Source organism: Heptranchias perlo, chromosome 23, assembly GCF_035084215.1.
Source record: "Heptranchias perlo isolate sHepPer1 chromosome 23, sHepPer1.hap1, whole genome shotgun sequence".
In the NCBI taxonomy this organism is placed as follows: Eukaryota; Metazoa; Chordata; class Chondrichthyes; order Hexanchiformes; family Hexanchidae; genus Heptranchias; species Heptranchias perlo.
In genome coordinates, this window is record NC_090347.1 from 28,007,575 (window position 1) to 28,033,855 (window position 26,281).

Genomic DNA, 26,281 nt, shown 5'->3' on the forward strand with positions numbered 1-26,281 from the left:
TTAGCTGCTGGGAGGTGCAGGACAGCATTTGACATAAATGAAATAGAAGTCCAAGAAAAGCTAAAGAAGCTTAAAACAATTAAATCTCCAGGGATGGCTGGAGTTTATCATTGGTTACTAGGGAAGACAAGGGATTAAATTTGTATGGCATTAATAATCACTTTTGAAGGAGTCAGTGAAAACTGGGAAGGTCTTAGTTGGTCATAAATGGACTAATATGGTCTGAAAAAGCAGACACAGGTTATTACAGACCCATTAGTCCTTCATTACAACAACAACTACTTACATTTATAAAGCATCTTTAACGTAGAAAAATGTTCCAAGGTACTCCACAGAGGCATAATCAGATAAAAATGGACACTGAGCCAAAGAAGGACATATTAGGAGGGGTGACCAAAAGCTTGGTCAAAGAGGTAAGGCGGGTGTTAAAAGGAGGAGAGGGAGGTGGAGAGGCAGAAGGATTTAGGCAGGGTATTCCAAGAGTTTGGGGCCTAGGCAGTTGCTGAGTAGAACAATGGAATCGATCAGGCATAAACTTGATTACTTGTTTGAAACCTAGCAAGAGCTTAGTGAGATGCCCCAGAGCTCAGTATTGGATCCCTGACTGTTTCTAATTTACATTAAGGACTTGGATGCAGGAACTCAATGCAAACTGATCAAATTTGAAGACAGTTGAATCTGAGGGGGAACTAAAATGTGAGTTACAAAGTATGTAAGTGAGCAGATCAATGGCAGATGAAATTTAATACAGACAAGTGTAAAGTATTGCACACAGAAAAAAAATAATGACAACAAAAGTACTCTATGAATGGTGTTGAAATAGCTAAAGATGAAATTGAAAGAGATCTAGACTTAATGCTCAACATGCCCATTTGCCTTGGAACAGCAATCAACAATGCAAATAGAACATTGAACTACATAGCCAAAACAGTACAGTATAATTTGGAAGAAGTCTTGCTCTAACTGTTTGGTCAAATCGCACCTTGCTTACTGTGTCCAGTGCTGGCCACTTGGACACTAGGCATTCAAGCCCTGGAGGCAGTTCAGAGAAGAAAGAAAGACTTGCATTTATATAGCGCCTTTCACGACTTCAGCGTTTTACACTCAATTAAGTACTTTTTGAAGTGTAGTCACTGTTGTAATGTAGGCTAATTCCTACTAGGCCCTTTGCTCTGGAATTCCATCCCATAACTTCTCTGCCTCGCTATCTCTCTCTCCTCCTTTAAGACACTCCCTAAAACCTACTTCTTTGACCAAGCTTTTGGTCACTTGTTCTAATATCTCCTTAGGTGGCTCGGTGTCAAATTTTGTTTGAAAATCGCTCCTGTAAAGTGCTTTGGGACGTTTTACAACGTCAAAGGCGCTATATAAATGCAAGTTGTTGTTGTTGGAGGACCAAGTTATCAAGGAAGACTGAAGATACATGGGCTTTTCAGCCTTTAAAGTAGTTGATTGAGGGGTGATCGATAGGCAATCATATAAGAGGTATATGTAAGATAGTAAACGGTCTAGAAAAGGTGGATTTTGCTTTTGTATACATTGCAAAGCTGTTTTACCACTTCAAATAGCGGGCAAATCGCGTTAACACCACTATAAGAGGTGGTGACTGTACATCATTTAGTGAGTCAATCAAGACCACTCAAATGCACCCATGAACAGCCGGTGACAAAGATCTGAAAGGAGTCAACACCCCACATTCTTGCCTGAGGAATGGTGCATGAGCAGGTAGGAGGGTGGCTAAAATGGGGACAAAATAACAAAACTGAAAAGAGCTCAACATTAAAAAAAAATGACACTAAATTATTTCTAGGCCTACAGGAAGTTCAGAAAACAAATCCATAGGACAAATGGGGCAATAGTGGTCAGCACAAATCTAATACCAATATTAGAAATTCTCTTCCTCTACCAGAGAATCATTCTTATCTACAGCCTAGGTAATGTTAAAGTACAGTAACTGGTGCCAAAGATTAAAAAATAAATGGCTTTATAGCAGGCCCAGGCTTCTTGCCCATGGACCAACAGTAGGAATTAAGAGAAAAAAGCAGGAAAAAGGCATCCTACACTAAGGCCAGCAGTGCAGATCCCCATTATCAACTGTAGAAGAAGGTACAGACATAAGCCACCTCTATGATTTAATCACTTCACCAATAAAAAATTTTTTTTCCATCCTCTCCTCCAAAAAACCTCGTAGAAAAAATTTAAATTCACGTATTGCTACCTGACTGCATAAATAAACATCATTAATTGAGATGATGTTGTTCATATGCTATTTGTTTGATAACGTTCCTGTGAAGCACCCTGGGACGTTTTACGACGTTAAAGGTGCTACTTAAATGCAAGTTGTTGTTGTTGATCCATACTGATTCCAGTAAACTGTTATTCTTTGCAAATGTGCAAGGTATTAAATAGGTTAGATGATAACCTGGTTCCCATTAATGTTATATGTTTCATGTTGACCATAGCTTATGTCTAAAGAAATTGAGTGAGACCTGAAATGTTGATATATTATTAAATGTGCTGATGTGTTTACTTTTACAGTTGGGATTAGAAGCATCATATTCTGGCATCCTGACTGACTTGATACAAATGGAGGAAAGAAATATCTATTGTGGTCCTTACAATATAATAGTCATCAACAAACAGTATGTGGAACATGTAATAACTATATCAAACAGAAAAGTTTTTCTTTCATTTATGACTCTTTTAATAATTTTAATCAAATTACATAGTTGCAGTTAAAAATAAAACACGGAGACCTTGTTTTATCAGAAACGTTACACAGGGTGATACTTCCATAAGTTTTCACTTAAATGTTGTGGCACCAAAAAGGCCAGAAGTGGTTTAATGTTTATATTGGGTAGGCAATGCAATGCAATTTGAATCCAACATCCAGCTGGATTTTTCAGTGCAGCTTAACAGCTGATTCATATCAATTTGAACTCAGAAGTTATTGCCAAATTCACTATGCATATTATTGAGAAGCTCTCCGTCGAATAAGATACTCAGATCTTTAACCCTTTCACTGAACACTGTTATTTGTTACACGGTGCTATCAGGTCATCTTAATATTGGGAACTTCTGTGAAAATAATGCATTCAGTGTATTCAATACTGATCAAACCCAAGAGATAATCCAATTTCCTGAAAGAACATTATAAAAAAAGCATTCTGTATATCCTTGGATTGCACATTTACACACAATTTTCTGAATAACAAGAAATTTATTCTCACTGTTGGCCACTAAATATTTGTAGTTGACAATCATTTTTTTGTATATGGCCCAATGGGGAGAGAACAGAGACTTGCTTACTGGTATTATAAAACATAAGCTAAAACCTGTGCAAAAGAGACAATGGCTTCCATGTGATAAGTCTCATTGGGTCGAGTTGTTTCCAAGGTGACATGTCTGGTGATGGAAATTTCGAACCAAGGCATTCCTTGGTACAAAGTTCATACCCATGGAAGACTAGGACTAAGAAAAGGCCAGTAGGTCCATTCAGCTGATCCTGATTGAATTTGGGTTCTTTGAGGGTGAGTAGCACTCATGGGAAAACAAAATAAGAGAAAATGAGGACAATCATAGAATTAAAGGACACTGTGATAGCTAATGTATAACCATTCCTGTTTTTAATTGTTCAGTCCGGACCCTAACAGGGTAATCCATTATAGTGGTGGACAAATGGTAGCCAGTGGCTCATCAGACAGAAAAATAAGATTTTTGGATATCAATCGTACCAAAGACATTTCACTTATAATACAAGGTCATGCTGGAAGCATCAAGGCACTGTTACTCTGTGAGAAGCGAGGTTTTGTACTTAGCGGAAGTTATGACCTCAGCATCAGGTGGGAGTTAAAATATTTTCTTGCACGTTTCTTAGAAAATAATTGGCTCCTAGGTATGAAATACAATAAGTTTATAAAAAAGATTTTTTTTAATTGCCCAATTTTAGACGGTGGAACTTGAAGTCTGGATCATGTATGAACATCTATCGTGGTCACACGGGATTTATTACCTGCCTTAAGATGCACAAAGACAAGTTTGTATCAGCTGCAATGGACTTTCAGGCCAAAGGTTAGACAAACTGCGGGGGTAATTTTAACCTAATCGACCGGGCGGGAAACACACGGGATTGGGTGGAATGCCGGTTTTATACCGTGCTCAATATTCCTCTCCATTCACTTCAGTGAAGAGTAAAATCAGGCAGGATGTAAAACCAGCGTTGCACCCAATCCTAACAGTTTCCCGATGGATGGGTTAGGTTAAAATTGCCCCCTGCAGGTGGATCTTATAAAAACAAGCTATTGCATCCCTGAGTTCTAAAGAAGAGTTCTACCCTAAGCATTAACTTGTCTTTCTCTTTCAGACATTGGTTGTCTTGCATTTCGAGCAATTTCAGATTTTTAGCCTTTGCAGATTTTTCTTTATCTCTCCTGCATTTCATTTTTCTTCGCTGATATTTCTTCACATTGTCAAAAGATTTCAGCGATTTCCTGATCAGTAAATAATGTAGCAAACAATGACTTATTCTGATTCAGCAACACACTTAACTAAGTAAATTGGAGAGGCACTCCATAAAATATAATAATTAGAGTCAACTTTAACATCTTACTTTATTTTGGCCATTCTGTTCTTTTTATTTGAATATTTTTGACTACACAGTGGATGCTGTTTAAATATTCAGGGTGGCTGACTTGGGGGTTTTGCTGTATACAAAACATTGTGAGTGAGATGAATTTATACACAGGTAAGAAAGCAGCCAGGGTAAATGATTGGAGTTAACTCAGCTGCCTCACACCATCAGGTGCATTAGCTCCTTCAAACTCATCCCCCTGATTATATTACTAGCATGCACTGTTAAATGTCAAAACATACTCCAAAGAAAGTCAATAAAAATAGAAAAAAAAACATTGAAGTTAATGATAATTGTTTATAACTGTTTGATTTTTAAAAGGAGCCCTGATACTGAGTCTATCATGGCACTTTAATCGGGGCGGAATTTCTACCCTTATTTAACAAAACGCTACTGTTAAAAATGATTGACATTGAGCAGAGAAAGGTAGTGTTCCAATTTTTTCATGTGCCTTTGAACCCATAAAGTATTCATTTTAAGTATACAGAGGTTAAAGAATGATTGATTTATGCCATAACAGATGTTTCCATGCATGATCTGGCCAAATAACTCTGGTCAGAGATAAAAGTGCAGGTGAATGGTGGTTTAATGCAGACATGGACTGTTCGTACCACAAGCTTCAGGCACTTCCAAATTTATTCATACTTAACTTCATAGGGGGCGTTAAAAGCATTGGGGGCGCTTCAATGCTCCTGATTATATCACCTCCCTCATGAAGAGACTAACCATCATCTAGAAAATTCCTCAAGCAGGATTTAATATTAAATCACCATGGATTCGCAGTTTCAGATTCCATGATGTGCTACTAATTTCAGCAATCTGAAGTTCAAGCAGTAAGCCTGGTTTTATTTCTATACAGCAGCTGATGGTAAATCTGAAGACATGTATTCACTATTTGTATATATTTTTTAGATTAAGTAGTGAAGATGTTGAATTTTGTAAACATCCAATCAGTTCAGGAGCTCATTGCTGAAAGTAGTCACACTTCGGGCTGAGCTGGTTCTAATTATTGTTGGTGCCGGGAGGGTGATAGGAGGGGTTAGATTTCAATAATAAGAGTATAGGGTACATGCCCCAGTCTCTACAGCTAAAGTTACAATCTCTGATATATGAACATTATTTCCATAGTTTCAATACCAATTATGTCTCTATTTAGCATCTACTAGCGCCATTAATCCAGCATTTAAAATACTTAATACTCACTGGAATTCTAATTTAAAATTTAGGAAAAATATGACATTTTGCAATCTTAAAACTAATCTTATTACATTTTGTATAACTCAGTAACTCAATGAAAAACAAATGATCATCACTGAATCACTGTCTGTACGCTGTAAGTATGTAGTCTTTACTTGGTTGGGAGCATCAGTGGTGCATAAGCAAATATAAAGCCAGCAGGGGTTCCATTAAACCTTACATTTTACCCCTCACCTATCACACATCATAAAATGTAGCTTTAACAGATTATGATGTTGGATCTGGGTTTTAATAGTGCTGGCTGACAGACAGAAAATGTCATAGCTTTATATTATTTCTGTATATATTTTTAATGAATACATGACCTGAGGAAACCACAAGATTACCATATGAGAAATCAATTCTCTGTTTTCTCCCATTGTATACGATCCTAATCTAATGAAACGTATCTAAATTTTCATATTTTCAGTTCTGCACACTTCTGAATTTAGTCACTCCATTATGTAATTTCAGGCAATGATTCAAGTCTAATCTTTCACATTGAATCCTCTAATACAATGTGTGCTCATTTTAACATTAGTCACTTTTGTATTGTCTTAATTGGCTAGCTAATCAATGATACAAATGTAGAACATCAGCTATTGTACTATTGCACACCGTCTATGGAAGTCCCAGTCAATGTGAAATCTTGTTCAGAGCAGTGCATTTTCTGATGAATATTGTTTGTTCGTAATGATTCTACTGGACGTAGTAAACAATTGCTTATCGATAATTAATGCACTTTATAATGTGTCCTTTTTATTTGCCGTCAGTGTGGAACCTTGAGAAAGGAAAATGTATCTGCAGCTTCAAACATGAAAAGCCAGTTCTGTCGGTGGCTATCAGTGAGATGTACGTAGTGAGCAGCTGTGAGAAAGGACTAGTCCATGTGTGGAACATAGCACCTCCTTCATTAGTCAAGGTATTTAGACCAGTCTAGTGTGAAGTTACTAAATATACTATCACCGAGATCTCCAGATCCCTTTCTTCTTCAATGCCCTGTCCTTCCTACCGAGGAAACATAATCCCAGTGGAAGATGGGGAAAGAAGGATTAATGCATGGGCTGTGCCTGTAGCTGGGAAAGCATCAGAAGGTGAGATCAACTTATCCCCATCCTGATCCACCTTAGCCGAGGAGAAACAGGGATCAGCTGTCAAACATCCTTAAGGACCATACGCTCCCAAACTTCACCCAGACCAAGTGCTCATTGAGATCCCTGTTTGGTTTAACTCTCCTGCCAAGGAATGAACTCAGCTCTGTCAATGCTCCATATGTAGTGCTACTCAAATGTACACAACCATGTAAGATCCTCATTGTGTGTATCTGCAAATACCAGGTAATTTGTGCAGTGGTTATGGTAGTCAAGGGACAGCCACAGGGGCAAATTTTAACTATTGGGTGGCTGTCGGCGGAGTGTGCCGACAGTACCTCAGTAGCATATATGGGGTTGGCTGCTGGCGCCAAACAGGCATCCTGATGCAGCTCGCGGCTCAGAGCGGATGCATATTCCGGCCAGGAGAAAAGATCTGAGGGGTGGGGTGCCAATCATGGGGGTGTGGGAGTGGATGTGGTAGCCCGGGCGGCAATGACCCACATTTTTCTTCTAGGTGAAAGGAGTTAAAATCTCCCTCAGTGTGTGGAAGAGTGAGCCAGGTATGGGAGGATGGAACTAGATGGCAGATGTGAACATTTCTTTAGGCATGGGATCGGTTTCAAGAGTGTTCATCCGTTTTCTCCTCATGACTTTGAATTAGGTCTCAGATCTAGGGCTGAGAAGGGTCCAGACCAATTCAAAGTTAGACAGGTTTACTTTATAAAAGATATGCCAGGTAAAGATAAATTTATATATAAATCCAATGTCCTTAAGTGGTGTAAAGCTAGCAGCCTCCATAAATAGTGTCCTAAAATACAGTCAAAGCAATTCAGAAGAAAAGAGTAAAAAGTGTTCTTTAGTATGAACTGCATCTAGAAATGGAGACAAATTTTATTAAAAGTATATTTATCTGGTATACATTCTACACTATTCACTATGCTAAGTATAAGCTTTGTCAAATGATTAACTCTGTTTACAATTCATTCTGTATCCTTTTGGCAGGGTTGATGCGGTCACACTATTTGTTTCAATTGATGTATTTTCCTTTTTGATTATTCAGGTTTTGACTGGTCATAGAGGCCCAGTCACTTGTGTGTCTTTTGACCAATGGCACTTGGTCAGTGGAAGTAAGGATGGAAGTGTTATGGCCTGGAGTATGATTGGAAATTTTAGTCAATGTTTAATGGCTTTCTATCATCCACAGTAAGTAACTTAATTGTAAATAATACATCAATAATACATGCTTATTCCAAACCCTAACATTAAAAATGACTTTTGTCAAAAAGGCTGAAAAGCAATCTTGACAATTTTTCTCCATGTGTAACAGATTAGATTTAAAATCTATTGCTTTGCTCAAGCTTCAACACAAGATGACAAATTTTTCCATCTTTAATTAAAGCATACGGTATTTTGATTTTACACCAGTTTGGTTCTCTAATTTAAATTTCTAATGGACACATAAATCTCAAAGCAAGGGTTTACTGTAATTTGAACAAGCCATTTGTGTGTCCACTGTGAATTCCTGGTTACACCTTCGCTAACACACCCGGTTGCCTGCAAGCTCGTAAATGGGGTGATTCTTCACAAACAAAAATAAACATTCTTGCTGAGCGAGTGTGAATCCTGCCCAGACCCCCACATGTATAAATGTATTTTTGTATGTAATAGTGTGAATTGTATTTCTGAATGTAATATTTTTATGTTTGTCAGAAAATCCAACTCCAAGGAATTAAGGGGATAAACACAGGTCCCTGAAACAGGCTTCTGATCACTATCCAGTGGGATGCTGGTTGAGGACAGGATCAGGCTCGGCAGTGATAACATCCATGGGGGAAAAACCTGCTAATGCTCGCTGTTTAGACTCTCACATAAAGAATGATCACTTAAGTGATGTAACAGCCTCTGGGCCCTTAGTGCAGCCCGAATCAATGCCTTCAGGAGAAATGGGAGGGAGGGAATAAAATTTCGGGGTGGGTGGTATCAATAAATTAGAAAGATACCGATTACATTTAAGCAGGATATTTCTCGAGTACTTTTCATGATACACTAATGGTCTCCTGTGGTATTACTGAGACAATTTTTTTTAAAGTGTGTCTCCATGTACTTCTCTCTCACCCTTAATTCTTGTGTTCCACCCAGCCCTTCTTTTCCATGTCTCTCACATTCATTCTTTCTTTCATTGTTGTCCCTGTTTCCAACTCATTTTCACCCTTCCCATCTTTTTTCTGAGTCTGTTTCTTATGTTTTCTAACTCCTCCCTTTGTCTTTCAGAAACATTTCTTTAATGATTTACTCAATTTGTACCTTTTACCTTTTTCGAAGGACAAAGCATGCAGCAAGATGGCAGCCAATGTGCAGTTGGGTAGTGGGTAGGCAGGGCCTTTGGTCCTGGCCAAACATGATCTTACTCTCCATTTCCTATGTCCTGGCAACATGGTCTCTCTCTCAATACCCCAATGGACTGTCTCTCTCTCTCTTTTCACCTTCTCCTGAACTGTGTCTCTACTCCCTTCAACAGGGTCTCATTTTCTCTCTTCTCCCTCAGTAGGGCCTCATTCCTTCTCTCTTCTGCTGATACGGTAAATCTCCATCTCCCACTCAATAGGTTTATCATAATGGCCTCTTTCCCCTTGTACCTTCCTTGAGCAGGGCCTCACTTATTTTCTCTCATCATCACTTCAACAGGATATCTTTCTTTCATGTTGTTCCTCAGCCTCAGGAGGGTCTCCTCTGTTCAACATGTTTCATTTAGTGCATTGTTGGTTTCACTAATAAACCAATCAAATCTCAGAAAAGCAACACATGGACAAATCAGACCAGAGGAAGATTACAATTGAAAGAATTATCATTTTCTTTTAATATATGGATTTTTGCTATAATGACAGCATGGCTTTTCAAGACCTGAAGACATTGTGATACTCTGTTTTAAGATATTCTATATTTCAACACTATAAAATGCCAGTTGGAGATGTTAGAATCCTATTTCTAGCCATGTTGTCCTCTAGGTGGGTTCTGTGTGTACATCTTCTTTACCTCCGAGTGATCAGTGGATGCAGAGATGGAAAGATTAGAATTTTCGACCTACGCAATGGTAACTGTCTAAGGGTGATGAGAGCAAATGGCCGTGGCGATCCAGTGCTTTCCTTAAACCTTGCTGAAAACAGGTCTGTATGTAGTAAATTTTCAGAAACTAAAAATGTTACTTAGGGGGTTGTTAGAATCCTTACTTACTTTTGCCATTTGTCGTGGCTATGAAATAATTAGCAATTGCCACCTCAGAGCATGCCAATATCAAAAGAGGTGAGTCAACACTCTGCCAAAACCAAACTAAGCTTCATATCTACTGAATGTCCATAGAATGTTTTACCATTTTATTGGAATGCTAGGATGGCAGGGAGAAGGAAATTTAACAATTGTTTCCGACCTTTCTTCTGCAAACTTCTCATACCATATGTCATCACCTTAAAAATAAGTCAGTTAAAATGTAGTCATTTGATCTTAATATCCTGTCTCCACTAACTGTGTTAACCTTTGTACTGAAATTCTTTTGTAATTTTTGTTATTGACTTTTATCTCTCCAACGTTGCCACGACTATTATTTTGGCATCAACTTTCCGAACAATTGGGATAACCCAGCATGCAATTAGTATAGTACCACAGTAAACAATATTATCCTTTAGCTAAAAGCAGTGATTGATTTTGGACTAAAACTAAAGCAAAGTACTGTATATACTTCCATATAAGATACCCACATACTAGACAATTGTCCTTACTTTACAGCCAAAGAACCTGAAAAAAGTCTATGACCCACATATAAGGCCCCCTATCAGACAACACAGTTCTCCAGAGAGCATGGAATTTGATATTAATGCAGTGTTTCCCAAACTATTTTGGCTCCCACCCCACAGTAGTGAAGGTGAGCACTCTCGCGCTCCCCCCACCATAAATGTAAACATTAGATATTTGTTGAAAACTTACAAAACATAAAACAAAGTTCAATTAATCACAAATATAAAAATAAAACACACTGTTTTCCTGCTGGCTTCTACCCTTCAAGTCTTTTCTGTAAAGCAGCGTTTCCCAGACTTTGGGGCGCGTCCCCTGGCGCGAAGAGGTCGGAAAAGTAAAATATTTTCATAAAAAATGATGTTGAGGTGTGCTCCAAAGTGAACACTTTTGCCATGCTCTCTACAACTACATGTCTAGCGGTTTGGGACACCGCCTTAGATTGCAATAATCCACTCGTGACTGGGGAAGAGCCATGAAATGGCAATGACATCGTTCTGGCAAATGACCAATGGGCTGTGTGTGTGGGAGGCAATTAGAATAGCCTACCAACACTCACTGCCAAGGCTTACGTATGAATAATTCTTTTGTATGTTAACGTACCCACTTTGGTGAGATATTGCATCAGGTGGAACTGTACTTCAGCAACAAATCAACTCATGGAGGGAGCAAAGGTGACACAGCAAATGTGAACGGCTTCAGCGATGTCATGGGTCATTAACCATAGATATTATGTGCCTTTATTAAAAGATTTATATACTGTATATGAGACTGGGAAGGTTGGGTTTGTTTTCCTTGGGAGCAGAGGAGGCTGAGGGGGGACATGATTGAGGTGTACAAAATTATGAGGGGCACAGATAGGATGGATACTAAGGAGCTTTTTCCCTTCGTTGAGGGTTCTATAACAAGGGGGCATAGATTCAAGGTAAAAGGCGGGAGGTTTAGAGGGGATTTGAGAAAGAACTTTTTCACCCAGAGGGTGGTTGGAGTCTGGAACTCACTGCCTGAAAGGGTTGTGGAGGCAGGAACCCTCACAACATTCAAGAAGCATTTGGATGAGCACTTGAAATGCCATAGCATACAAGGCTACGGACCAAATGCTGGAATATGGGATTAGAGTAGACAGGGCTGATGGCCGGCGTGGACACGATGGGCCGAAGGGCCTCTATCCGTGCTGTATAACTCTATGACTCTATATGCTTGCATGTAAGCCTTGAAATTGGGGGTTGAAAGTAGGGAGTCATCTTTGGTGGATGATACTGTAGCTCACTTTGGGGAGCACATTCGTCGGCTTCAGGCCCAGTTCCTGTCTGCACTCTCTGTTGCTACTGTCCTTCCTGAGGCTCTGAGTCTCGCATTTCTCTCAGGTGTCCCGTCTCCTGCTTCCAAAGAGTCCTTTGCTTTATCTCATCCAGTGCGAGCACTTGGATATTTGCTGCTTTGTAAGAAATGTGTGTGAAGAATTGACCTTTTTTTCATTCGTTCATGGGATGTGGGCGTCGCTGGCAAGGCCAGCATTTATTCCCCATCCCTAATTGCCCTTGAGAAGGTGGTGGTGAGCCGCCTTGAACCACTGCAATCCGTGTGGTGAAGGTTCTCCCACGGTGCTGTTAGGAAGGGAGTTCCAGGATTTTGACCCAGTGACGATGAAGGAACGGCGATATATTTCCAAGTCGGGATGGTGTGTGACTTGGAGGGGAATGTGCAGGTGGTGTTGTTCCCATGTACCTGCTGCTCTTGTCCTAGGTGGTAGAGGTCATGGGTTTGGGAGGTGCTGTCGAAGAAGCCTTGGCGAATTGCTGCAGTGCATCCTGTGGATGGTGCACACTGCAGCCACTGTACGCCAGTGATGAAGGGAATGAATGTTTAGGGTGGTGGATGGGGTGCCAATCAAGCGGGCTGCCTTGTCCTGGATGGTGTCAAGCTTCTTGAGTGTTGTTGGAGCTGCACTCATCCAGGCAAGTGGAGAGTATTCCATCACACTCCTGACTTGTGCCTTATAGATGGTAGAAAGGCTTTGTTGAGTCATTCGCCGCAGAATACCCAGCCTCTGACCTGCTCTTGTAGACACAGTATTTATGTGGCTGGTCCAATTAAATTTCTGGTCAATGGTGACGCCCAGGATGTTGATGGGGGGGGGGGGGGGGAATCGGCGATGGTAATGCCATTGAATGTCAAGGGGAGGTGGTTAGAGTCTCTCTTGTCAGAGATGGTCATTGCCTGACACTTGTCTGGCACAAATGTTACTTGCCACTTATCAGCCCAAACCTGGATGTTGTCCAGGTCTTGCTGCATGCGGGCACGGACTGCTTCATTATCTGAGGGGTTGCGAATGGAACTGAACACTGTGCAATCATCAGCAAACATCCCCATTTCTGACCTTATGATGGAGGGAAGGTCATTGATGAAGCAGCTGAAGATGGTTGGGCCTAGGTCACTGCCCTGAGGAACACCTGCAGCAATGTCCTGGGGCTGAGATGATTGGCCTCCAACAGCCACTACCATCTTCCTTTCGTGCTAGGTATGACACCAGCCACTGGAGAGTTTGCCCCCTGATTCCCATTGACTTCAATTTTACAAGGGTTCCTTGGTGGCACACTCGGTCAAATGCTGCCTTGATGTCAAGGGCAGTCACTCTCACCTCACCTCTGTTGTCCATGTTTGGACCAAGGCTGTAATGATGTCCGGAGCCGAATGGTCCTGGCGGAACCCAAATTGAGCATTGGTGAGCAGGTTATTGGTGAGTAAGTGCCGCTTGATAGCACTGTCGACGACACCTTCCATCACTTTGCTGATGATTGAGAGTAGACTGATGGGGCGGTAATTGGCCGGATTGGATTTGTCCTGCTTTTTGTGAACAGGACATACCTGGGCAATTTTCCACATTGTCGGGTAGATGCCAATGTTGTAGCTGTACTGGAACAGTTTGGCTAGAGGCACAGCTAGTTCTGGAGCACAAGTCTTCAGCACTACAGCCGGGATGCTGTCGGGGCCCATAGCATTTGTTGTATCCAGTGCACTCAGCCGTTTCTTGATATCACGTGGAATGAATCGAATTGGCTGAAGACTGGCTTCTGTGATGGTGGGGATATCGGGAGGAGGCCGAGATGGATCATTCACTTGGCACTTCTGGCTGAAAATGGTTGGAAACGCTTCAGCCTTGTCTTTTGCACTCACGTGCTGGACTCCGCCATCATTGAGGATGGGGATGTTTACAGAGCCTCCTCCTCCCGTTAGTTGTTCAATTGTCCACCAGCATTCACGACTGGATGTGGCAGGACTGCAGAGTTTTGATCTGATCCGTTGGTTGTGGAATCGCTTAGCTCTGTCTATAGCATGTTGCTTCCGCTGTTTAGCATGCATGTAGCCCAGTATTATAGCTTCACCAGGTTGGCACCTCATTTTTAGGTACGCCTGGTGCTGCTCCTGGCATGCTCTTCTACACTCCTCATTGAACTCAGGGTTGATCCCCTGGCTTGTTGTGAATGGTAGAGTGAGGAATATTCCAGGCCATGAGGTTACAGATTGTGCTGGAATACAAATCTGCTGCTGCTGACGGCCCACAGCGCCTCATGGAAGCCCAGTTTTGAGCTGCTAGATCTGATCTGAATCTATCCCATTTAGCACAGTGGTAGTGCCACACAATACGTTGGATGGTGTCCTCAGTGCAAAGACAGGGACTTCGTTTCCACGAGGACTGTGCGGTGGTCACTCCTACTAATACTGTCATGGACAGATGCATCTGCGATGGGTGGATTGGTGAGGATGAGGTCAAGTAGGTTTTTCCTTCGTGTTGGTTCGCTCACCTCCTGCCGCAGGCCCAGTCTGGCAGCTACGTCCTTCAGGTCTCGGCCAGTTGAGGTGCTACCGAGCCACTCTTGGTGATGAGCATTGAAGTCCCCCACCCAGAGTACATTCTGTGCCCTTGCTATCCTTAGTGCTTTCTCCAAGTGGTGCTCAACATGGAGGAGGGACTGATTCATCAGCTGAGGGAGGGCGGTAGGTGGTAATCAGCAGGAGGTTTCCTTGCCCATGTTTGACCTGATGCCATGAGATTTCATGGGGTCCGGAGTCAGTGTTGAGGACGCCCAGGGCCACCTCCCTCCTAGACTGAATATCACTGTACCACCACCTCTGGTGGGTCTGTCCTGCCGGTGGGACAGGACATACCCAGGGATGGTAATGGAAGAGTCTGGGACGTTGGCTGAAAGGTATGATTTTGTGAGTATGGCTATGTCATGCTGTTGCTTGACTAGTCTGTGGGACAGCTCTCCTACTTTTGGCACAAGTCAGATGTTAGTGAGGAGGACTTTGCAGGGTCGACTGGGCTTGGTTTGCCTTTGGCATGTCCGGTGCCTAGTGGTCCGTCCGGTTTTATTCTTATTATGACTTTTCGCAGCGAGATTTTACAACTGAGTGGCTTGCTAGGCCATTTCAGAGTGCGATTAAGAATCAACCGCAGTTGCTGTGCATGTGGAGTCACATATAGGCCAGACCGGGTAAGGACGACAGGTTTCCTCCCCTAAAGGGCATCAGTGAACCAGATGGGTTTTTACAACAATCCAGTGGTTTCATCGCCACCATTACTGATACTAGTTTTTTTAATTCCAGAATTTTATTTGATTAATTGAATTTAAATTCACCAGCTGCCGTGGCAGGATTTGAACTCATAACTCCAGATTACCAGTCCAGTACCATAACCACTGTGCTACCGTTCCCAGTACCTTGTTGTGTTTAAGATGTGACATGTCAGGCTTTAGATTTCAAGGCTGAAGAACTTGCCTTTGTGGTTGTTTTTCTGACAATACTGCTTTTGACTGTGGCTTCCATCTTTAAAATAGACAATGGGACAGGAGAGACAGAACAATGTCGGTGAGCAGAGTGTTTTAAAACCCACGTCTTTAAGAGAAATGGGTCAGGTGTAGAAAAGGTTATATTTGGCCACCACAAAGCTCAAATAATGAAATTAGGAGAAAGAGGGCAAAGATAATGGGTGGGAGAAGGGAAGACAGGGTAAGTGGAAATAAAATATCTTATTTTAAATTGTTTGTGTTTATAATTTGTAATAGGATTATTATTGTAATAAAGCTACAACTAATATTTGAGTAGCTTTATTACTGTAATATTAAGTGTTTGTTTCTGCATCGCAGTGAGCAAGTTGAAAACGTTAAGATAAATGGCTGACCCAGATACAATGAAATTTCACTGCATCCATTGGCAGTCATTTTTTGGCCAATCTCTCTGCTACTCTCCATGAGTTGATTTATGCTTGGGTGCAGTTCCACGTGATGGGATACCTCACCAAAATGGGCATCTTAACGTACAAAAAGAATTATTCATATGTGAGCCTTGGCTGTGCGTGTTGTTAGGCTATTCCACTGCAGCGTGCATCATAGTCAAGCCGCGCACACACATTTCCAGTAGAGGTCAGTAGATAATGATCAGGAGCAGGAATGCTGGGCGACTTCCCCCTTCCTAACCCAAGAGCTTTAAAACTATTTATAGGTCCTTTCTACTTAACCCAGCTGAAATCAGATAACTCAGCACAGACAGGATATCAAATTAGGAATCTTCCTGATCTGTTTAGCTCAGCTGTTCACTGAGCTGTCAGCAGCCTACGAGTTAAGCATGGATATTTTCATGGCCATGCAAATTTGGAGGTTGACCTTTCATAGATAGAATCATTTTATTTTGTGTCTCTGGGGATGACTGCAGATTCCTCTGTTTGTGTTATTTAGGATTGTAATAAACACCATCTCCAATGTGGTGCAATTTTACTTTGAGGAGATTACATGGGATTACACAGCACCATCACCAATTATTACAAATATAATGCAACAAGACCCATTTAAAATGGCACCACTGAGGAAACAACCGTACAGTTATGTTCGTGCCCAGCGCATGAGAAGAATTGGTTCAACCAATGAAAAGATCTACCATAAAAAGGAGAATGTTACAGAACAGGGTCTGTCCCACCATGCACGTTTCTTGTCAACCAGATACATGCAGGCGGCGCAAAGTAAGTATTTTCAAAAAATTCTAAGACGGTTGTTTAAGTAATACTAAATAAAGGTTATTTTTAATCTCATGTAGAACTGTGGGACTAGATTTCTATGATTCCCGGTACACAGAAAGCTTAACGCAGTTAAGCAAAGATCAATACAAAACCAGTTGAAATGTTGAATGATATTACTTTGCAGTTAGTTCCTTGTAGATATTATTTTCCTTTCTGTTATTCTTTGGAAGGGATTCAATCAGATTCCATGAAACTTCTCAACTTGAGGGCATTTCAGCATCACCATCAAAATGCAACGCACATTGACCTGCAGTCAGAATTACCTTCAAAGCCATCCTCAACAGGTTGGGTCTCCAGGAGCTCAGAAATGCTCAGCCAAGAGAGTTTAAGATGAGATACACAGTCCAGAATTGGTTATAGTGAGATATGTCGTTGAAGAGGCTTCATGTCTTTTGATATCTTTCTACTTACATTGCAAATTGGTACATTAAATATTATTAATTTTGATTTATGTTCAAATACTTTTTAGCAGGACATATAAAAAAATTGTTGAGTATTTTTCTGTGACGACATTCTCCTCTTTCCTCCTCTTGGATCCATAGCCACCCACTCGTTCTTTGATACCTCCCCATTTGTACATTTTTCACGCGTGAGCTATGATTTTTTTTTAAAGAAGATGGAAAGGTTTTCATTTTATTTTGTAATTGTTGAGCTGTACAGGAATTTACACACTACCCCAGGTCACTGTAAATTATAGAACAGAGTACTTATGCTTTGTTGGCAACACAGTACTTATGGATACATACGTTGAGGGTCCTATATACCTGTACAGTTCTTCACACTGAGGCAGGGATACCAGCAGGAACATTCCATTTCAGGGGGCTCAAATCACAAAGGGATAGTGAGGGTCCTGTTGGGCTGGTGCTTGGCTATCATGTGGTCAGATGAACTGTGGGGGAATTTGTCCCTTTCGCTGTTGGTCGAAGGATCCTAAACATTTTACAATTTGATCAACTCACCGACTACTTGTTCCTTGATTATGATGGAGTGACCATCCTCTTCGGGGATGGCCAGCTTCAATGGGAAAGGCAGGCATTTCATCAATGGGATAGCAACCCCTTTGTCTTTAGATGAGATTGAAGCAGCGCAGGTCTGCCCACCCAGTCCGATTAAAGTTTGGTTTGCTAGAGGGGGTGGTGGGGGGAGGGGGGAGGGTATGAAGAGATGGGTTTTGTGCGGAAAGGCCACATCATCTGTCATCTTATTCCTTTTGAGTTAGGTTTAGGATTTTTTCCTTCTTAATTGGATAGTTGAGCCCTCTGACGTTCAGTGAAATATTTTTATCAGCCATATTTGAAACAAATTTGGCTTATTGCGTTTAGAGTGGCTGGAATGGGCCCTGTGAAGTTGTCTGCTGCTCTGGGATACAGGCTTCGAGAGTGGGTCCCCCATGTATGACAGGAAGGGAGCCCTTGATCAGAATCACTAAGGGTGGGGGTTCAATTTCTGAACTGCCATTGCCGGGTTCTCCTGCCCTGTGCATTAGGCTTTCTATTGGCCTGTTAGGCTGTTACTGCATTAGTAAGTACGAGTTATACCTCTCAGGATTGTATGAAATTGAGTGATTCCCCCTTCCCCATTACAAGGTTACAGGTTAGGGGATTAATCCCTTCCTGTTTTCCAGGTAAGGGAGTAAGGATGAATTTCGCTCCTTGATTCCTTTGTTGCACCTGGTCTTTGCCCTGGAGGAAAGACGTGGCTTTGGGGGTGTCTAGGAAGGATAGAGTGTCAGCCATCAGGATTTTTAGCTTGGCAGGGTACAGAATGCTGCAGTCAGTGGCCTGATTCTGGAGAGTGGCTTTAATGTTGTTGAAGACCATACACCTCTATTATAGTTCAGGGAAGAAATCTGCAAAATTTGAAATGCGACAATCTTATTGGTTCAACTCTTTCTTGGTTTGAGCTTGTGCCAAGATGATTTCATTGGATTCTAAGTTATGAACGCCTTGGGTGTTTGAGTGAATGGGAGTATCCTATGTGTCCTACTCAGTGTTAGGTCTGTTTTGCTATTGAGGGCCAGGAAAGTTACAAGGGTATTCAGGATAAAGGGAATGCATCTATTTTCCCCCGGGTCTTCAGGGATGCCAATTCTAAATATGATGACAGAACCCGCAGTTGTAAGCAGCCTTCATTTGCTTGTTGGCAAGAGACAAACTGCCTGTATGAGGAGAGGCAATCAGGGAAGGGAGCTGTTAGTGGCTGTTACAGAGCTGAAGAATTTTACCAGGTTCAGGCTTCTTTGGTGTCTGCAGTGAGTGAAGGAGTCAGAGATCGGTGTAGGGCACATGGCTGGAAGATGTCTGTTGGCACTTCAGAATTCATACTTTGACTGTGGCTGTGTTCTTTTACAGTGAGCGGGCAGGTCAGCTGTAGCATTGAACATGGATCCTGCTGGCTGACAAAGGAGCAGCTGACTTTTTTTTCTGTTCGGAGGTTACAAGTTGGACTGAGAGGCTACATTTTCCAGCACCTGGGTCTGAGCCTAGCATGTCTTTCGAGTCTTGGCTCTAGTGTCGGAGGTCTGGGCAGGGAAGGGGGTGCTGACCTTTTAGGGTAGTGATCCCCATTTTTTTGGGCTGATTCTTGAGCCACTTTATAGAGTCTTTTAATTAATTGGGTGGGCTAGCTAATTGAGTGCTGAGGAGAAAGGAAAATTTTAAGTCAGTAGCCAGTCAGAGCTCCTTGTTCAGGCTGCTTCTCTCATCATCACCTAACCAGAAATCTCGTTTGAGCCTTGACGATGTACATCATCATAACTGAGCCTGATCCTGTCACCACTAAATGTTCATACATCACAATTCCAGCAGGGGAATCGATCATTGGCTAGCGATCAGGAACTGAAACGCTGCCAATTCCCCCCCCCCCCACTTCCGTAAATCGGGATGTTGAATCCAATTGTAGCACTCGTACTGCCACTCTGACTTACTCAGCATAGACTGGGGAACAAACTCTGTGTTTGTGTTCGTGTAGCATAAATGGAACTCAGCCTTCCCCAACGTAACAGCAATAAATACATAGCTGCCAGTCGTATGGCTGTGAAAATAGAGCTGACATTCCATCATTCAATGCTGTATAAAAATAGCATTAATATGCTCTTTGTCGCTTTGCTCTCTCTTTTCCTTATCTTTCTCTCACTTTTTTTTTCTCTCCTCACACCAACACCTGGTTGTGGCATTTGTTGGTGCTAATATTTTCTTTTTCCCCTTGCTCTGAAAAGAAGAGAATGCTGCAGAGGCAGTCCTATCCCAGAATCCACAGCACAAGTAAAAGTACTCCAATAAAACTATAGGGCCTATAGATCACCTGCGATAAGAATGCTCAGAGAGCCCCACCTATATCTTAATCTATAATATTAAAAATCTTATATCTGTATGCACTTCCTACCAACTTTTCCAATTATAAATTCTTACGTCTACATTTATATATGTAAATTTGTCAGCTGTGGCTCAGTTAGTAACACTCTCTCCTCTGAGTCAGAAGGTCGTGGGTTACAGCCCCAATTCAGGGACTTAAGCACAAAATCTAGGCTGCCACTCCAATGCAGTACTGAGGGAGGGCTGCACTGTCTGAGGTACTGTCTTTCGGATGAAACGTTAAAGCGAGGCCCCGTCTGCTCCCTCAGGTGGATGTAAAAGATCCCATGGCACTGTTTCAAAGAAGAGCTGGATAGTTCTCCCCGGTGTCCTGGCCAATATTTATCCCTCAACCACCATCACTGAAACAGATTACCTGGTCATCATCACATTGCTGTTTGAGGGACCTTGCTGAGTGCAAATTGGCTGCTACGTTTCCTACACGACAACAGTGACTACACTTCAGAAATACTTCATGGGCTGTAAAGCGCTTTGGGACATCCTGAGGTCATGAAAGGCTCTATATAAATCCAAGTCTTTCTGTTTTATTTCTTTTAATCACACCTTCCCCCAAGTGGAGCTGCAGCAGCATAAATGATACACGACTGTTAAAATGGGCTGGGTTCCTTGCTGCACCTCCTGGTCGATCTGCCCTTCGCACCACCATCCGGGAGTTCAAATTCCCCCATGTATTTTATAATGGTAATATAAAAATAAGGGCTGAATGTATGACTGCGTACCCTGTTCCAATTATCCCCTGCCCTCTAACCTCATTTCACCTAAAGACTAGGGGGACAAAATCGCTCCTGAAATAACGGAGGAGCTCAACAGCGCTCACCGTTTTCAATGGCGAATCGAAGGAGCAAGCCCCCGCGTTTGCACATGTGCACTGAAACACGGAAATCGTGAACCTGCTCCTATTGGTTCACTGGCGATTTGACAGCTGCGAATTAACATCGTACGCTACAATCATTGAAATCACTGAAAAATCGCAAACTTGCTCAGCTGCCCAGCAGGAAAGTAAGTAACTACACCACCAAAAGGTATGCTTAAAAATACCAGGTCCAAACTAAGTTTTAAAACCACGCTAACTCTTTATGACTACCAAACAACTAAAAATTAAATTTTAAAAATGTGGAGTCTCATATTACTCCTTATTTTAAGCTTTTCATCATTAATTGAAAATTTTTTGCGTCTTTAATTTAATTCAATTATTTCTTTGGCTTTTTATATAAAAAATTTAAAATTTTTTTTTGCAATGACTTCCAGAATACTAACCTTAAATGAATGAAGTCTGCTTGCCTGCTTGCGGGCGCATCTTCTATTCTCACGGACATTTCAATGCAAATCAACTTACCCTTTCAGAGGCTGGGTTGATAGAGCACAATTCTTTAAAAGTTCAAAATCATGCCAGTCAATGTCAGAGAGGCCGCAGTAAGTACATTCGTAAATTTATTTCGCAGGAGCTAGAGCGATCGTTGCCACACTGCTCTGCGCAATATTTGGTCTGAATTCCCCTTGTGCAGCACTATGAGAGATCGATTAGTAACAGAAAAAGTGTCCAACTGCAACTCCTGGAATAACTGGTACACTTCATAGAAATTAATTTTTCACCTCTGGAATCACTTTGTCCAGGACATTCCAAGATGCTTCAACGAGACCCAACTTGGCAAAAGAACCAAAGGCGACATGAGGAAAAACATTTTTGACACAGCGAGTAGTTATATTCTGGAATACGCTGCCTGAAAGGGTGGTGGAGACAGATTCAAAAGGAATTGGATAAATACTTGAACGGTAAAACTTTGCAGGGCTACAGGGAAAGAGCAGTGGAATGGGACTAGCTGGATTGCTCTTGCAAAGAGCTGGCACGGGTGCAATGGGCTGAATGGCCTCCTTCTGTGCCGTAACCGTTCAGTGATTCTATGAATTACAGCACAAATGATTTCCTGTCAAGAGGAGTTGGCATTTGTTGAGGGTCAACGTGTATTTGTGCTTTGTAAGGGTAATACAAAGTACAGTTAATGTTATCATCATCCCGTAAATTACTCAGCAGATCTTTCCTTAAAGTTGGGCTCAAGAAGCTGCAATATTAACGTAGAGATGAGAATACAAGGATGAAACAGATTATACAAAAGGTTTGGGCTACAGTTATTCCAAGTGTAAAAGGATTGTGCATGTTTTCCGTTATTCTCATTGTTTCTCTTCTTTTATCTAAAGCATTCTGATGCATTGCAACATAATGCTATAACTTTTTTTGGCCTTTGTATAGGTAAAAGGACTGAATCATTGTCAACAGCTTCTAGATTACTATCAGCAAGTGAGCAGCGTACATTAAAGCGCATTAAAAAACATGGGCTCTATAGACCCAGAACTCCAGACCAGATTTATATGACAGTCAATGCTATCCAGAATTCACTCAGATTAGATGAAACAAATATACACACTCTCTCCAACATTTCAGTTTCAGAGGATTGGGCTCAGCCTTTCCGTCCTCTTGAAGACACAGGGAAAAGTCTCACTGATACAGCAAAAAAGCACAAAGTCAACATCAGCAGCATTTTTGATGATGTTGAACCAACAGACAAATATACTGATGTCAAAACACCCATCACTGCTTTTGAGTTGAAAGACAAAAAACTTAATCAGAAATATAAGTTTCACAGTCTCAACACAAAGTGTTTTGAAACAAAACCAATGATTACGCGATCAAAATCTACCCTAGGCTTTGCAGACCCTGTCCAGTTTAAAAGTCAAAAGAATAGGCCCCAAACTGCACATGAAAATCTAGCTAAGAAGACGAGCCACATAACAACTGGTTCAAAAGAAGGAATCCAAGCCAAAAGCTTTATGATTACAAGTGCTGAGGGATGCTCAAAATGTGAGAAATTGAAGTTACAGCAAACACCAACCATGGATCCGTATCGAAACAACAGTTGCTTCAAACTTCGTACAGCAAAACAACAAAAGGAATATGCAGAAAAAATAGTCGTAGAGCACAATGTTAACCAGCAAAGAAAACAGGAAAAGGGCAGAGCTAACCGGAAGGCCTGGTAAAAGAAAGCCAAAGTACCTGAACTTGGGCCTAATTCGCATATATGAGCTGATGAAATCTCATGTTTTAAAGCAGTTCGTAGATACAGTACATATTGAGTAACGGGTGTAGTAAATCTTTTGCCTACTGTATGGCTAATTTTATACATATGTATGTGCGTGTCAACTCCTGTATGTGTACGTTCGATTTTGGCGAAGATGCATAAGTCATCATACAAAGAAGTCAGTGTTTGACAGCAGACAACTTGTGTTGCGATGGAAGGATTATACCAGAATGCAGTTTCAAATACGATTCACCAGTAATGCAAACAAAATTTGCATGTTTCTCCATATGTTTAGTTTCTTACTTAATGCAAAACATTCCTTCTGATATACATTATGCATAGATGGAGTGTAAATTAAATATTGCAATCTACGACGTATCATCTAAACATTCTTATTCAAAATGGCTATCAAATAAACCAATCATTTCCCACAGCTCCAATTGGCTGTGAAGTGACTGCAAGAAAGCTGATAATCACAGTGTCGTCGACTCGATGCTGGTACCCATTGTCGATGCAATCTATAAGTGATGAACCATGAATAAAATGTTTTTAAGCAAAACATGTAACTAAATGTGGGAGAGTTCAACTCATTTTCCTTTGCTACTAAGTCCTACAGATGAATATTAATGGTTATAAATATAAGGTAATGCATATTGAAACAAGAAGTATGAAATATACACAATGAAGGGGTCCTGTTTAGGAAAAGTAACTGAGAACACATCTAGAATTGAACTGTTGCTGATCTCAAAGTTAAGAACACACTAACCTGACATTTATTCACTGACACTCTAGAGAAGGGGGGGGGGGAAAGGGGAAGATATGGCATTGACAAGCCGATTGGGGAGCAAGATGACGCAACCTCAAGAGTATTTTAACATGTCAAATTGGCTCTTTTTATAAAAGGTTAAATATCTTCTGGGTGATCTGGGCCATGGCTTAGTTTGGGTTCTGCCAGGACCACTTGGCTCCAATCCTCATTAGAGCCTTGGTCCAAATATGGACAAAAGAGCTGAATTCCTGAGGTGAGGTGTGTCTGCCCTTGACATCAAGGCAGTATTCGACCGAGTGTCAATGGGGATCGGGGGAAAACTCTCCAGTGGTTGGAGTCATACCTAGCACAAAGGAAGGTCGTTGTGGTTGTTGGAGGCCAATCATCCCAGTACTAGGACATTGCTGCAGGAGTTCCTCAGGGCATCATCCCAGGCCCAATTATCTTCAGATGCTTCATCAATGATCTTCCCATCAAAAGTCAGAAGTGGGGCTGTTTGCTGATGATTGCACGGTGTTCAGCTCCATTCGCAATTCCTCAGATAATGAAGCAGTCCATGCCCGCATACAAGACCTGGACAACTTCCAGGCTTGGGCTGATAAATGGCAAGTAACATTTGGGCCACACAAATGCCAGACAATGACCATCTCCAACAAGTGTCTAACTATCTCCCCTTGACATTCAATGGTATTATCATCGAATCCCCCACCATCAATGTCCTAGGGGTCGTGATTGACCAGGAACTCAACTAGACCGGCTACGTAAATGCCGTGGCTACTAGAGCAGATCAGAAACTGGTTATTCTGCAGCGAGTGGCTCACCTCCTGATTCCCCAAAGCCTTTCCACCATCTACAAGGCCAAGTCAGGAGTGTGATGGAATACCCTCCACTAACTTAGATGGGTGCAGCTGCAACAACACTGAAGAACCTCGACACCACCCAGGACAAAGCAGTTCATCCACCACCTTAAACATCCACTCCCTCCACCACCGGTGCACCGTGGCGGCAGTGTGTACTATCCACAGGATGCACTGCAGCAACTCGCCAAGGCTTCTTCAACATAACCTCCCAAACCAGTGACCTCCACCAGCTAGAAGAACAAGGGCATCAGGTGCATGGGAACACCACCACCTCCAAGACTGGCAAGGATGATTTGTAGACTTAGGCCTCCAAATTATGAAGGCAACAAACTAATCTTATTTTTGATTGAGAGGGGTTTTTAAAATGTTGAAGGATGCATAAAAATGATTTAACTGGCAGAACTGGAGGACAAAAAGCATAAGATGGTAGTGGTTGTTGGAGGCCAATCATCTCAGCCCCAGGACATTGCTGCAGGAGTTCCTCAGGGCAGTATCCTAGGCCCAACCATCTTCAGCTGCTTCATCAATGACCTTCCCTCCATCATAAGGTCAGAAACGGGGATGTTCGCTGATGATTGCACAGTGTTCAGTTCCATTCGCAACGCCTCAAATAATAAAGCAGTCCGTGCCCGCATGCAGCAAGACCTGGACAACATCCAGGCTTGGGCTCATAAGTGGCAAGTAACATTCGCGCCAGACAAGTGCCAGGCAATGACCAGCTGCAACATGAATCTAACCACCTCCCCTTGACATTCAACGGCATTACCATCGCCGAATCCCCCACCATCAACATCCTGGGGGTCACCATTGACCAGAAACTTAACTGGACCAGCCATATAAACACTGTGGCTACAAGAGCAGGTCAGAGGCTGGGTATTCCGCCTGACTCACCTCCTGATTCCCCTAAGCCTTTCCACCATCTACAAGGCACAAGTCAGGAGTGTGATGGAATACTCTCCACTTGCCTGGATGAGTGCAGCTCCAATAACACTCAAGAAGCTCGACACCATCCAGGACAAAGCAGCCCATCCACCATCCTAAACATTCACTCCCTTCACCACCGGCGCACAGTGGAGTGGCTGCAGTGTGCACCATCCACAGGATGCACTGCAGCAACTCGCCAAAGGCTTCTTCGACAGCACCTCCCAAACCCGCGACCTCTACCACCTAGAAGGACAAGGGCAGCAGGCACATGGGAACAACACCACCTGCACATTCCCCTCCAAGTCACACACCATCCCAACTTGGAAATATATCGTCGTTCGTTCGTCATCGTTGGGTCAAAATCCTGGAACAGCACTGTGGGAGAACCTTCACCATACGGACTGCAGCGGTTCAAGAAGGCAGCTCACCACCACCTTCTCAAGGGCAATTAGGGATGG

The 26,281-nt window shown here is 42.0% G+C and overlaps 1 protein-coding gene across 2 annotated transcripts in view; it reads left to right on the forward strand.

The window, feature by feature from the left end:
• Positions 1 to 23,831, forward strand: part of fbxw10 (F-box and WD repeat domain containing 10) — a 53,125-nt gene extending 29,294 nt beyond the window's left edge. Inside the window, exons 6-13 of one of the 2 annotated variants that reach the window (XM_068004275.1) lie at positions 2,539 to 2,642; positions 3,639 to 3,842; positions 3,950 to 4,071; positions 6,640 to 6,788; positions 8,021 to 8,163; positions 9,966 to 10,124; positions 16,485 to 16,765; positions 16,993 to 17,357. In XM_068004275.1, the coding sequence (XP_067860376.1) occupies positions 2,539 to 2,642; positions 3,639 to 3,842; positions 3,950 to 4,071; positions 6,640 to 6,788; positions 8,021 to 8,163; positions 9,966 to 10,124; positions 16,485 to 16,765; positions 16,993 to 17,156 (1,326 nt within the window). In that variant the 3' untranslated portion in view covers positions 17,157 to 17,357. Of the gene's footprint in view, positions 1 to 2,538; positions 2,643 to 3,638; positions 3,843 to 3,949; positions 4,072 to 6,639; positions 6,789 to 8,020; positions 8,164 to 9,965; positions 10,125 to 16,484; positions 16,766 to 16,992; positions 17,358 to 22,444 lie in introns of those variants that run through there. The other variant, XM_068004274.1, reaches the window with a different exon arrangement.
• Positions 23,832 to 26,281: the final 2,450 nt, after the last annotated feature.